The sequence below is a fragment of the Microtus pennsylvanicus genome, chromosome 1 (assembly GCF_037038515.1).
Source record: "Microtus pennsylvanicus isolate mMicPen1 chromosome 1, mMicPen1.hap1, whole genome shotgun sequence".
In the NCBI taxonomy this organism is placed as follows: domain Eukaryota; kingdom Metazoa; phylum Chordata; class Mammalia; order Rodentia; family Cricetidae; genus Microtus; species Microtus pennsylvanicus.
In genome coordinates, this window is record NC_134579.1 from 64600530 (window position 1) to 64614274 (window position 13745).

At 51.7% G+C, this 13745-nt stretch overlaps 1 protein-coding gene across 1 annotated transcript; it reads left to right on the plus strand.

Annotated features, from left to right (window-relative positions):
- The first annotated feature begins 7344 nt into the window (after positions 1-7344).
- On the plus strand, positions 7345-9102 carry Lrrc15 (leucine rich repeat containing 15). The gene has a single exon (XM_075955573.1). It carries the CDS (start codon positions 7345-7347, stop codon positions 9100-9102), a length of 1758 nt encoding a protein of 585 aa, XP_075811688.1.
- Positions 9103-13745: the final 4643 nt, after the last annotated feature.

The following is a 13745-nucleotide window of genomic DNA, read 5'->3' on the forward strand; positions in this document are numbered from 1 at the left end:
CCACCCCCAACCCCCCTACCCCCCGCCACCGGCTTCTCTTCCAGGGTAGCTTGCTGCCGTTACCGATAGCAGGCAGCTCTCAGATGTGCGGCTGCCTCCGCTCTGTGACTTGGAAATTCCCTTACTGGGTCTTTTTTTCTTTCTTTCTGCATTGCCTGAACATCTGGAGTAAATTCAGGGCCAGACAGTCCAATTTTTCTGTGGTCGTGAGTCAGCTGTTGGTCTCAGCAGGGACAGTGGCAGGGAAGGCACGTGAGAGGGTCGTGGCCAGGAAGAGCTCTGAGAAGACCCCACAGCAGGTAGAGGGAAACCCATCCCAAGGCTGGGGGGGGCACTACCCAGGTTAGCTCTGCAAATGGAGGATGTGAGGCATGGGTGGAGGTAACCCCAGATGTGCAGCGATGGCAGATGGGAAAGACGTCGCCCAGACTTTGTCCCGCCAGCACACACACGAAAGCTGTGATTACAGATGAGAGTTTGCTTCCTGCCTCCTGACCACAGTAGAGCCACGGAAGCTGCCCATGCCGGTGCCTGCCTTGGCTGTGGGATGCAGGACAGGGTTGCTTCTGAGATGTTCTGATCGGAGACCACACCGTTGTCCACTGCTTCAGACCAGTGATACGCTGGGAAGGAGACTCCCATTGCTACACTGGGAAGCAGCCTCTGTCTTGAACTCTGTGACTTCTTACAAAAAGGCCCCACTTCCCGACGTCTGCCATCGTGCTGGGCAGTTTGTGCTCTTCCAGCTCTTGCCTAGCAAATTACAGCCCTGCTCTGGCCTCTGCAGGAAGCCAGGCTGGGCCTGCCCCAGGCTTGGGAGGGTCCCCACAGAGGGCCTGGGGGAGAAATTGCTTTTTCTTATTCATTCTCTTTTTCAAAAGCAAAACAATATTTTGGCTTGAAAGGGCCCTGGAGGATGGGGTTGTGACAGTCTTACTGTGGGATTCAAGGGTTCATTGTGTCTGGTGTATTAGTGTTCTTAGATCATGGGCTATGTGTGCTGAGATTATCAAAGTCAACCCTTCTGGTGCCCCCCCTTCTGAACCTTCTCTCCCCTCTTCCAGGTTACTCCGTTAACCCTTAACAACACATCATCAGGGCAGCCTTGCGGAATGAGTTGGGGGAGGACTTGGACTTGGCTAATAATACTGGATGGTGGAGGGTGATTGTATATTGGCCAATCAGGTTAGGGGGAGGGACAGGTTTCTCCCTCCCTCTCCCCGACACTGTCCCAAGGTGGGAACTTACACAGACAAGGCCCTGTCTCATGATGAGGTCCAGGGGTTCACCAGGCTCCATGTTGAGTCTTTGATTGCCTGTGTGACCTTGGGTGAGTCCTTTCTTCTCTACAGACCCATCAAATGGTCTGACCAGATGACTTCAAAGGGCTCTTGTACTGGTGCTGTCCCGGATTCCATGAACTATCTCTGGAAACAGCTTGTAGGCTCAATTAGTACAAGTGGCAGACTCCAGGTGGGAAAGGCAAACCGAGAGGTGTGTCTAGAAGACGAAACAGCCTTCAGTCTCTCCTATTCCTGTTCTTTCTCTGTTCTTGGTGACTAAATAACACAGGCTATGAGCGTAGTCTAGACCATATTCTAGGTACTTCTGAGTGTGGTCTGTGTGCACTGGAGTTGGAGTTCCTGTGTGTGTGAGTGTGAGTGTAGGCCTTAGCCCAACCCGTTAGGAGCGCTGTGGGTGGAGCCCCCAGAGATTGGATTTTGCTCAAGGACGAGCTAGCAATAACCAGCCTCACTTTGTTTTATTGGAAGCCTACTTTGGTCCCAGGCACACATTAGGTTCCTTCACAGTCATAGTAGTGATGCTAGGAGATCAGATCTAGTGTGTGTGTGTGTGTGTGTGTGTGTGTGTGTGAGAGAGAGAGAGAGAGAGAGAGAGAGAGAGAGAGAGAGAGAGAGAGAGACAGAGAGACAGAGAGAGACAGAGAGACAGAGAGAGACAGAGAGAGAGAGAGAGAGAGAGAGAGAGAGAGAGAGAGAGAGAGATATCCCGAGGTCTGAATTCCAACCAGGTCCAGCCTCTCTGATTTCACACCCCTTAAACGGTGGCATCCAAGAGCAGCCAGCCAGACTGAGGACAACACGGTGGGGCTGGGCAGTGCAGGTGATTAGGAAGCCATCTTCAGCGAGTGGCACAGGCATGAATAAGATCCTTTGTGGGCCTCCGTTACTTCGGGTGCACTGGGCAGGGCAAGAGAGGCCCTTTAGGGTCTTCTCAGGTATTGGGCTGTGTGAAGATACAGCGATTAGCTCTCGGGATTGTCCTGCCAGGGAAACTTCTGAAACATGCAGGCTTGAGAGAGTTAGGGTTTTCAAGCCTTGGGGTGCAAGTGGGACCTAGCCAGGTGGCACTTCGTGGGGAAGAGGGGATGGGTATAAGGGCTTCGGAAGCTTTTCCAGAAGGGAAAACCAAGGCCTGCAGTATTTAGCTCAACTCGGCTTGCTAATGTCAAGACCACTGTAGAGTAGGTGTCTCCCTGGATCTCTTCAAAAGTCTCACTTTGTGGCATTGGAGTAAGGAGTCTCTTTCCAGGGAACGCTGTGTTTAGGGAAGATGAACAATGGGACGAATCCAAGAAAGCCCAGCTCCCAAGCAGAGACGTCCAGGGCTTCAAAGCTAATTATGTGTTCGCTCGTGAGTCACAGGGTGTTTCTGCAAAAAGACCCACAGCCAGCGCCCTGTTCAATCGTTTCCACTCCTGGGGAGGGGCTGCGTCCATGTCCAGGTGAGCCGTCCGTCCTTCGGTCTGTCTGCCCAGCTTTTCTGACTACATGGGTCCGACTGACGCCAGGTGTCCCCCCTCCCCAGGGGCTGGCCCAAATGATTGAGGACGCGCTCAGTGCCTGGAGGAGGAGGCTGTAATTAGGGCAGCTTTGAGGGCCTTTAACTGCCATTGTCATGGCTGCCAAGCAGCACTGGGCAGCGTGGGCTATTAGGGCAGACATTGGCTCCTTGAGGCCAAGGCCATGGCCTGCAGCACCTCCGAGAGTTTAAGGTCTAGCCCCAGGCCGGCTTTGAGTGCTTGTCTGCAGGAGTAGGGCACCTTTGTGGTGCTCTCTGCAGGGGGTCAGGAGCAGGCAGGTGGGAAAGGCGGGGCTCCAGCTGTCACAACCACTGGAAAACTGGAAACAGCTGCGTGTAGCACTGGGTGGGCCCAGCAGATGGGGGAGGATTTATAAAAAGACATTGGGAATTCTTGAAATATTTGTTGTACTGAGTGTGGTCCATTTTAGACAGCAATGCCTGTTCCCACAGGGAATTATCTCTTTGGTTTTCCTCCTAGGCTACAAAGTGTCCACCAACCCCTCCTCCTCCTCCACCACCACCACCACCACCACCACCACCACCATCACCACCACCACCACCACACACACACACAGCCCCAGAGCTCAGAGTCTTCACGGGGCTGGCCTGATATCCCCGCCTAGCTGGGGGATTGGTTCACAAGGGAGCTGCTTCCTACAAGAAAAGCAACAGGCAGGGCTTCCTGGTGATGGGCACATAATCACTCTCCATTACTTGGGCTATGACATCATCCTTGGAGCTAGGCCAAGGAATATTTATGAAAACTTAGTAGTTCAGACTCAGCCAGGAGTGAGTCTCGCACATATCTACCAAGGGGATGGACAGACACAAGCCCTGACTGACCAGCCTCCTGGAAGATGGGTGGTTCTCACTTCCACTCTCTGGGACTCTGCCATAGAACCATAGTCTTAGCCATGGGCTGGGCATCTGCTGTCTTCTCCACGGACTGCTTGCTCGGGGTGGGGTAGGAATCTTTTCTTCAACTCAAAGTGCATCTAAAAGTGCGCAGCTATGCTTGAACATGGAACTTGCTGCCTTGGTGAGGCTGTGCACACTGAGTGTGAACTGAACTCTGCTGTGCCACAACCCAGGTACGCTGGTGTTGGTCTCTGGCAGTTCCTCACACTTTGGAAAGGCTCGTGGATTCTCTCTCTACTTCCGGCAATCTCTCCACAGCTCCTTCGGTGGATGCTTGGATGGTCTGTTCCTCTCACCAGCCTCTAGGCCATTGGTTCTCAAAAGCTACAGTGATAGAATAGCAACGAAAATAGTCTTATGGTTGGGGTCACCATAATGTGAGGAACTGTATTAAAGGGTCACAGCATTAGGAAGGTTGAGAACCCCTGATCTAGGAGTTCTTTAAGAAACCAGTTAGTCAGCCAGGCAGTGGTGGCGCACGCCTTTAATCCCAGCACTCAGGAGGCAGAGGCAGGTGGATCTCTGTGAGTTTGAGGCCAGCCTGGTCTACAAGAGCTAGACAGGCTCTAAAACTACAGTGAAAACCTGTCTCGGAAAAAAACAAAAAAACAAAAAAAAGGAAACCAGTTTGTGATTGGCTTTGACTTTCAGAGTGGTACCAGGCATAGCACAATAAGAAGGGGCCTGATCTGGGACTTTCGAGTAAGACCAACACCCCTTCCCTGCCACACTCCCTACTTCTCTCAAGACCGTTAGCTTTTCTTGCAGCATTGTTTTCTTGTTCTTGCCAACCCAAAACCTGACATTTTGGAGATGGAGCCATTTTTTTCCTGTGCTCTCTTTGTGTGTGTGTTTATTAGGAGTGGGGTGAGAGGTGCGTCCTTGTGCCTTTGGGTACACACGCAGAGGCCAGAGGTCAACTTCACGTGTCTTCCTCGATTGCACCCCATCTTAATTTTTGAGCTAAAGTCTTCCACTGACCCTGGAGCTCCTTCATTTAGCTAGGCTGGCTGTCCATCTGGAGAACTCCCAGGATCCACCTGCCTCCGCTCACCCAGCAGTGGCTTGACAGAGCTCTCTGTGCCTAGGCTTTTTAATTAATTTTCTTAATGCTTTCTTTTTTTTTTTTTTGACAAGGTCTCACTCCGTAGTCCAGGCTAGCCTCAGGCTTGCGGAAATCTTCCTGCCTCAGCCTCCTGAGTAGTAGCTTGAGTCACTATGCCTGGATCTGTGGGTCCTCTGTGTAAAAAGTTTTCTCTCTTTTTTTGGACCTGACTCGCTGTTTAAATGTGGCCCGCATCTTTACCTGCCTCCTAGACTTTTGCCACCAGACTCGAGTGGCCATGCTGTTCTTTTGTCTTCCCCCCATAGTCATACAGACTTAGGCAAGTCCTTCATCAAAGTTCCGCAGGCCAGAGCTAGAAAGGACTGAGAATAAATGAAAAGTTGAGGGCTATGTGGGAGGAAGATAATAATAGGGTATTTCGCAGCTGCTTTTTTGGTTGGGGGAATGAAAGGGGTGTTGGAAGTCTAGGCCAGGGTGGGGAGCTAGGCTCAGGACCCCATCATCCCAGGGCACCGAGAGAAGCTACCGAGTGCCCCCCCCTTGCTCAGTGTGTGACTTGACTGCCCACTGACATCCCTGCCTGTCATCAGTTTTGCCCCTTAGGAGGGGCACTGCTCGCCACTCAAAGTCCTCACCTGGAAACCTGGGGACCGGAGCCTTAAGACTGGAGCCTCAGTTTCCCTGCTGCTTGCCTCCCCATAAAATCATGAGCGGTGGCAACTCCTGAGGCCTCAGGAGTTATAGGCTCCTTTGAACTCTGGGCAGAGATCATGGCCTCTCATGTCTACACAAAAAAATCCTTAGTCCCTTGACTAAGCCTGCCAGACTAGAGACACACGGAGGGCTTGCTGCCTTCAGGGGCCTATAAATGTGTACTATGGGTAAACTGGGAACAAGGGCGTGCGTGTATTAATACAGCCATGCCTAGGATGCCCTTCGAGTCTTCTCCCATCCAACCCACACAACAACCCCAAGGGAAAACAGAGGTTGTCTCCCCACTTAGCAGATGAGGAAGCTGAAGTTTGAGGCCTGAGAATTCTCATTCAAGGCCAAGCTGTACCTCCAATACCCACGTAGGGAACTACGCCCTTGGCTCTGTATTTAGCATTGGCATAGGTGACTTCAAACCCCAAGCCCTCCGTGTATTTGGCTCCTGCGCCTAAGGAGACATCTGGACCCACTTATACCCTTCAACTTTAAGTGCGTCTTTGTTTTCAGGGACTTACTCCAGGCCACCCAGTGTTTTCCTGTGGGAACCAGACTCACACCAGGAGCCACACCCTAGGCATCAGCTGAGGCCCAGCCCCCTCTTCCAGACAGGCAGCCTGTGGTGCAGACGGTGGCTGCTTATCAGGAGATGGCTTGGATTAAATCTAAATCAGACGCATGTGGACGGGCTGAGAAAGAGCCAGGGTGGTGTTGCTGGCGATGGGCCGGTAGGGAGGGTCAGGAGACAGGGCAGGAAGAGCTACTTGGGGTTAGTGTTTCCTCCCTCTGCTGGGTCTCACTGCCCCGTCCTGTGGCCCGAACATCCCAGGCTGAGACCCTATTGATAGACTGACTTATTTTCAATGCCTTTCTGGTCCTTCCAACCAGCCATGTTCTGCCAGCCACGGGCTGAGAGCTACAGAGGTCGTGTCATATGTGGTACAGTTCCTTAGAGAACTGAAGAGGGGGCGGGGAGACCGTGAGAGCCACAGGTGGGGGAGGGCCTGTCATGGACTCACCACAACCACTGAAGACCTGCGCAAAATCAAGCCAGTCCATGTTCCAGCATGGGTTTGGGGGAGGGGCTTGTGAGCCCCCACCCCTAGCCGAGGAGCTATTGAAAGTTGAGTTTTATTTAAGGGTGTGGCCCCTGGCAGGTAGACTGTGCTCGAGTGGCTGGCCCCACACCCATGTGTATATGGGCAGCACAAACTGGACTCCGTGGGTTATTTTTAAAAATAAAGAGGACACGAATTGGGATGAAGTCAGTAGAGAGGTGGGGAGTGGATCTAGGCAGAATTAGGAGTGGAGGGATCGGGGATAAGACTGAAATACAACCTATCTATGCACAAAATTCTCAAAGACTTAATTAGCAATATAAATCATATTTAAAGATACAGTTTCTGTCTTAGCAAGCCGCAGGATTGTATGATAACACCCTTAAAAAGCTTGTTGACTAGGGAAAAAGACAGTTAAGAGCCGCCTAAGTTTAGCTGGCTGTGACATGGCGGTGGCAGGGTTATTACCTGCACAAGGGGCACAAGGGGGTGACTAATACCCACTGATGAGATCTAGAAAAGTTCTTAATGATGGCTGGACTTGAACTTGACTCAGAAGTATGAGGCTTGAGTGAGCACGAGGAGCTTTTGGGTGAGGCGATTGCTCGGGCAAGGGTGCTGACATGGAGCCAGGGGCTCTCTGGCCAAAGCAGAGAGAATTTTGAGTTCCATGTATGAGGGTGGGGCTGGAAGCCATGATTAAAACTGAAGGTTGGTGGTCAGCGAGGTGACCGTGACTCACACAGCTTCTCTCTCCCCGCACAGGCCATGTCACTGAAATATTATCTCCTCTTGCTGGTGGGCTTCCAAGCCTGGGCTGCAGGCTTAGCCTACTATGGCTGCCCTAGCGAATGTACCTGTTCCCGGGCCTCCCAGGTAGAGTGTACGGGGGCACGGATTGTGGCAGTGCCCACCCCTCTGCCCTGGAATGCTATGAGCCTGCAGATCCTCAACACGCACATCACCGAGATCCCGGAGACCCCGTTCCTCAACGTCTCAGCCCTCATCGCCCTGAGGATGGAGAAGAACGAACTGTCCAACATCATGCCAGGCGCCTTCCGCAACCTGGGCTCGCTGCGCTACCTCAGCCTGGCCAACAACAAAATACAGATGCTGCCTCCTGGTCTCTTCCAGGGCCTGGACAATCTGGAATCCCTCCTTCTGTCCAATAACCAACTGGTTCAGATCCAGCCAGCCCAGTTCTCCCAGTTTAGTAATCTTAAGGAACTCCAGTTGCACGGCAACAATCTGGAATACATCCCCGAAGGTACCTTTGACCACCTGGTGGGCCTCACCAAGCTCAACCTGGGCAAGAACGGCTTCACCCACCTGCCACCTAGGGTTTTCCAGAACCTTGGCAACCTCCAGGTGCTCCGACTGTATGAGAACAGGCTTTCAGATATCCCCATGGGCACTTTTGATGCTCTTGGCAACCTCCAGGAGCTGGCCCTCCAGGAGAACCAGATCGGCACCCTGTCCCCTGGCCTGTTCCACAATAACCGCAACCTCCAGAAACTGTATCTGTCCAACAACCACATCTCGCAGCTGCCGCCTGGCATCTTCATGCAATTGCCCCAGCTGAACAGGCTCACGCTCTTCGGCAATTCCCTGAAGGAGCTCTCCCCGGGCATCTTTGGGCCTATGCCCAACCTGCGGGAGCTTTGGCTCTACAACAACCACATCTCCTCCCTCCCCGACAACACCTTCATCAACCTGCCCCAGTTGCAAGTGCTGATTCTTAGTCACAATCAGCTCAACTCCATCTCCCCTGGAGCCTTCAACGGCTTGACGAACCTGCGAGAACTGTCTCTCCATACCAATGCTCTGCAGGACCTGGATGGAAATGTCTTCCGAGCCCTGTCCAACCTGCAGAATATCTCCCTCCAAAATAACCGCCTTCGACAGCTCCCCGGCAGCATCTTCGCCAACGTCAACGGCCTCACAACCATCCAGCTGCAGAACAACAATCTAGAGAACTTGCCCTTGGGCATCTTTGACCACTTGGTGAACCTGTGTGACCTTCGTCTCTATGACAACCCCTGGAGGTGTGACTCAGATATCCTCCCACTTCATAACTGGCTCCTTCTCAACAGAGCCCGGTTGGGGACAGACACTCTTCCAGTGTGTTCCAGCCCAGCCAATGTCCGAGGCCAGTCTCTTGTCATCATCAATATCATCCCTGGGCCCAGTGCCCAGGTTCCTGATGTATCTAGCTACCCGGAAGTGCCACGCTATGTAGACCCTAATCAGCCAGGGTCACCCAGCTATCCCGACACCACATCCATTTCCTCTACCACAGAGATCACCACTGCTGTGGAAGACTACACAGATCTGACCACTGTCGAAGTCTCCGATGACCGCAATACATGGGGCATGACTGACGCCCAGACGGGGCTGGCTATTGCCGCCATTGTGATCGGCATCATTGCTTTGGCCTGTTCCCTAGCTGCTTGCATCTGCTGCTGTTGCTGTAAGAAGAGGAGTCAGGCGGTCCTGATGCAGATGAAGGCTCCCAATGAGTGTTAGGGAAGCAGGCTAAAGCAGGGCTGGGGAATGATGACACCAGAGGACCAAAGCATGCGATCATTCAGCTTCCAAACCTGGGCCCACACAGTCAAGCTCGGATGGCCCGGGGAAAACGCTCCCGTCTTGTCCTGAGCCCCTGAGTCTTCTATAGAGAAGCAGGCATTTCAGGACCTTTTACTCCCAGAGAAATCGAATTGGTCATTAACAAACAAACAAACAAGCAACCCCAGAGGCATCCTTCAGAGGGACCCTCTGTCAAATCTTCACTGCTGCGCCCAGCCCCTCTCAGCCTCTGCAGACTTAATGACGACAAGGCCTGCTCACGTTATAAGATAGTTAGTTCTCTGCCGGGACAACCCATGCCTCAAAGTATTATATAAGTTGATTTTTTTTTTCTTGCTTCTCTTTTTGTGCCATGGCTTGACTCTGTTCCCTCAAGTGAGAGGTTACCCTTTGTGTTTTTGCTGCCAAAGGCAGACTTAAGTTCTCTCCGTGAGAAGGTTTGGATCTCTTAGCTCACTGCCCTGGCTTGGAGCACGCGCTGTAAGTCAGAAATACACCTCTGCTGTCCGTCCCTCGGGCAGAGCTGTCATCAGCGTCTGTTGCAACACATTCAGCCCTTTGGAGAAGGACGTTTAAAGCCTCGAGCTTTCCTCCGAAGATCTTATCCCTTTATGGTATAAAATCACGCAGTCACTAAGTTCTCAAAACTTGGAAGTCAGCTCATTAACAATGGCTAAAGGACACAACCTGCCCAGGGCGCTTGTACTCAGCCCTTCGCTTTCCCTTTCTGATTGTATATTGAAGGATCACGTTCATACAAAAAGTGGGAGAGATAGCGTACAGCTTGATGAATTCTCCCAATCTCAATAGATATCTGCGTGATCAGCATGAAACCAAGAAATGACATCACAGTGTCTCCACTCTAAGCTTGTTCTGAAGGACTTCTGGAGATGCTGTGGACTTCCTAGCTTTCCATGGGCTAGGGAGGGATCCTCCCCAGCTTCCCCTACCCCTCCGTGGGCAGCTTTTGCAAAGGTCTAGCTGTTGGGAGTGAGAAAGAGAGAGAGGTACAGTCAGGACAAGAGGCAACCGAGCTGGCCAGACCAGAAGCATCTGAAGTACAGTAGCCTGTGGAAGCACACTTCTTCCCCGCCAACAAGCCCTGTTTTGTTCATCTGCATCCCCTCAACCCGTCCTTGTATGGGTATTTATATGCCCATATCTGTTTCTAATTTTTGTTCTCCATTTGGGGGAAGCAAAATAGCTCAGAGATGAGATCTTCCAATTGAATAACCAAGTATAATGGAAACCAGGAATTGTGGTCAAATTCTTCATCAACACTAGTCAGCTGGTAGCCAGACTCCAGGGTGTTCGGAGACGGCAGATACCAGGGCAGGCTGGAAGTTCACGTGAGGGCGTGGGCTCACTTTGCTCTGGGTTCTGGTTATGAGCTGAATGGTTTAGTTTAGAGTTTTCTCTTTGAGTGACAGTCACAATTCATCTGCCTTGACTGTGTTTCCTGCTACACCTGTGTCTATTTCCACACTTTCAACAGTTACGGTCAAGGTGACCTAGCTCTCTTAGGACAACTGATACACCTGTGCAGAAACAAAATCAACCAAACACGGTGGGGGCACACCTTGAATCCCAGCACTGGAAGGCAGAGGCAGGCAGACCTCTGAGTTCGAGGCCAGCCTGGTCTACAGAATGAGTTCCAGGACAGCCAGGGCTATGTATAAAAACCCTCCCTTGAAAACAAGACAGTGAATCGGAGAATGTCAGGTTTTCCTATCCTTGAGGGAAGGACTCCCCCTGACCACAGGGCTCAGGAAATGTATTTCCAACCTGCAATGGTGCTTACAGAGCAAACAAGAAATCCCTCTGAGTCTTGGCAACAAGGAGCCTCCCTTCCGGCTCCCTAACAGAATAGTCCAGAAAGAATGCTTGTGAGAACCAGCATACTCTGCCCCGGGGAATCTGATGTCAGTCAAAAGATATCTCCTCAAGGCAAACCCTGGTTCACATGGACCAAGGCTGTCCCTAACCCCAGAGAGAGTGTGAGTGTGCTTCTGCTGACTGGCCCGTTGGTGGGTCCTGAACTGAAGAGAGGGAGCTGGGCCTGCTCTATTGCAGTGCTGCGTTCTCCAGAACCATCTGATGATTCTTGTGAGCTACATCCGGCCTCAGGGAGCTAGGGCTGGAGAGAGCTGGGATCTGCAGTATACAGGGTCCCCTGCCAGTTATAACATGGAGCTAGTGACCACTTCTGACATTGGCCATGACAGGGATAGACCTTGCTGGCCCAAAGTCTGGCCTGGGAGCAGCTGTCTCTCATGGCCTGCCTAGGAGCTCACAGACAGTGAGCTATGTGCACACCGGTGCTAATGACATGGGAGCCTTTTCCTTTCTCCCCAGTACAGTGTCCAGATGGTATCATCGGACCTGTTCCTTATCCGTGGGCCTTTCGATTTCTCCACATCTTCTGGTCAGAGAGGGAGATGCTGGGAACACTGTGTGGAGGGTTCTTTCCAGTAGGGTAATGCATTTGCTCAATTCTTGCAGCTGGAATGAGCTCTGTACCCCATAGAAGTCTGTGATACAGCACAGAGTTCAGCCCTCTTATCCTCTCTGTTCACTGGTGTCTGGACTACCACGGCCAGCATTTATGTGGAGCAGGGAGGGGAGTGGATGCCGGAAGAAGTTAATAAAGGCCAACTAGAGTCACCATGTTAACAGATGCTGGGGGTCTGGGTGCATCTCTTTCTCACCTTCTTGACTCCTTTTGAGTTTAGTCCCACCGCTATCCTCTTGTGTTGGAGCCTTTTCTGCACAGTGCCCAGCAGACCATCTCTGTACAAAGTCTCATGGGCTGTCTAGGGCTCCCATCACGAGACCAGAAGAAACAGGCTGTACACATACATCTGGGTTCTCGGAGCTTCTCACTGACAGCCACACAGGGCATCCTGATGGAACTCTGGAATCCGCTTCCAGCCTCGGGAATGATATGAAGAGCAGGCCGGTCACTGGAGTCAGGAAGCAGGCCTTGCCTGTGTTCTAGACTTAGCTATAAGCTACTCCAAGGTTCAGGCCCAGACCCCACGGTCAGAACCAGATCTGGCCGTTGAATGATGGTAATCTCAGGAAGGAAGACACCAGTGTGGTGCAAACAGAGAGGGCAGCCGGAAGCTCCAGGGTAAAACACCACCCGGTCCCAGGGCCCTAAGGAGAGAGTGAACTTGCCTCCTGTTGCCTTTGCTCTGCATTCTAGAACAATCACACTTGCCTTACTAGACGATCCTTGCAAAGAGTCCCAGCTGCTTGGCAGAGCATTTAGAGCTTTCTAGACCCCTGGTGTTTTATAGAATGTGAGCCCTGGTGGGCAGGGTTGGGGGTCTGTCCTTCGCTAGATGCTGCTTGTGGTAGATTTGGTGCACAGAATCAACAATAAACATATACGTGGGACAAGTGTGTTCTCTGTGGACATCTTGGTGAGGGGTCTCACATCTGTGGACGCTGCCCTTACTGCCATTATAAAACTGGCCTGGATGGGTTGATTCTTCACAAAAATTTGATTCTGGGTGGTGAACAGGCCTTTGGGGAAAAATATGGGGGCTGAACAGCCCTAGCAAACATGTCCATAGGCCACCGTGGCAAGGGGACCTTTAAGAGAAAGTTTGACCAGTTTAACAGATGAAAAAAGTGGACTCAATACAATAAATTTCCCAGAGTCACCTTGTGAACTATTGTCTGGCTGCCCTCCCCTAATCACCCAGAGTCCCCTGGGACAGGCTTCTGGAATTCCACATAATGGGGAGAGGGGCCAGATCTGCATGCTTATTTTGTGCAGGATCCCCAAAGCTCTTGATGCAAATATCCCTTCATACTGCATACACATATGCACACTTGTACACATGTCTGCAGTCTGGACACATGGACACTCAGACACATGCACAGAGACACATAGACCACACACACACAGATACACAGACACACAAACAGACAGACAGACGTAACACAGATACACACACAGACACACATATACACACATAGACATAGAGATCACACAGGGACACACAGACACACAAACAGGCACACATAACACAGATACACACACAGATACACACACAGACACACATAGACATATAGATCACACAGGGACACACAGACACAGATACACAGACACACAGACAGACAGCCAGACATAACACAGATACACACACAGACACAGATACACACAGAGACACACATAGACATATAGATCACACAGGGACACACAGACACAGAGACACATATCTACACACACACACACACACACACACACACTTCCCTGGTGCCTCCATGGGAGAGAACACAGATTTGCAGAGATCAAATCACTTGTCTTACGATTAGTTCCTTGAAAAGTCAGAATTCAAACTCTGCTCTGGCGCTAGATCCCTCTTGTGTGCTCTGACACGCGGACAAGTGTGACAAGCTGTGTTTCCAGAGGAGCCAAGGCCCCGGGGGGTTGGGGGGAACAGGATAGGACAGTTGTCTGCCAGCCTGGGTGTGAGCCTCCCGAGATTTGCAGGTTGCATGCCCTGCCAGTCCTCAAAGCAAACATTCTGCCTCCACCACGTTGGACACCATCCAGGGTGAGCCTG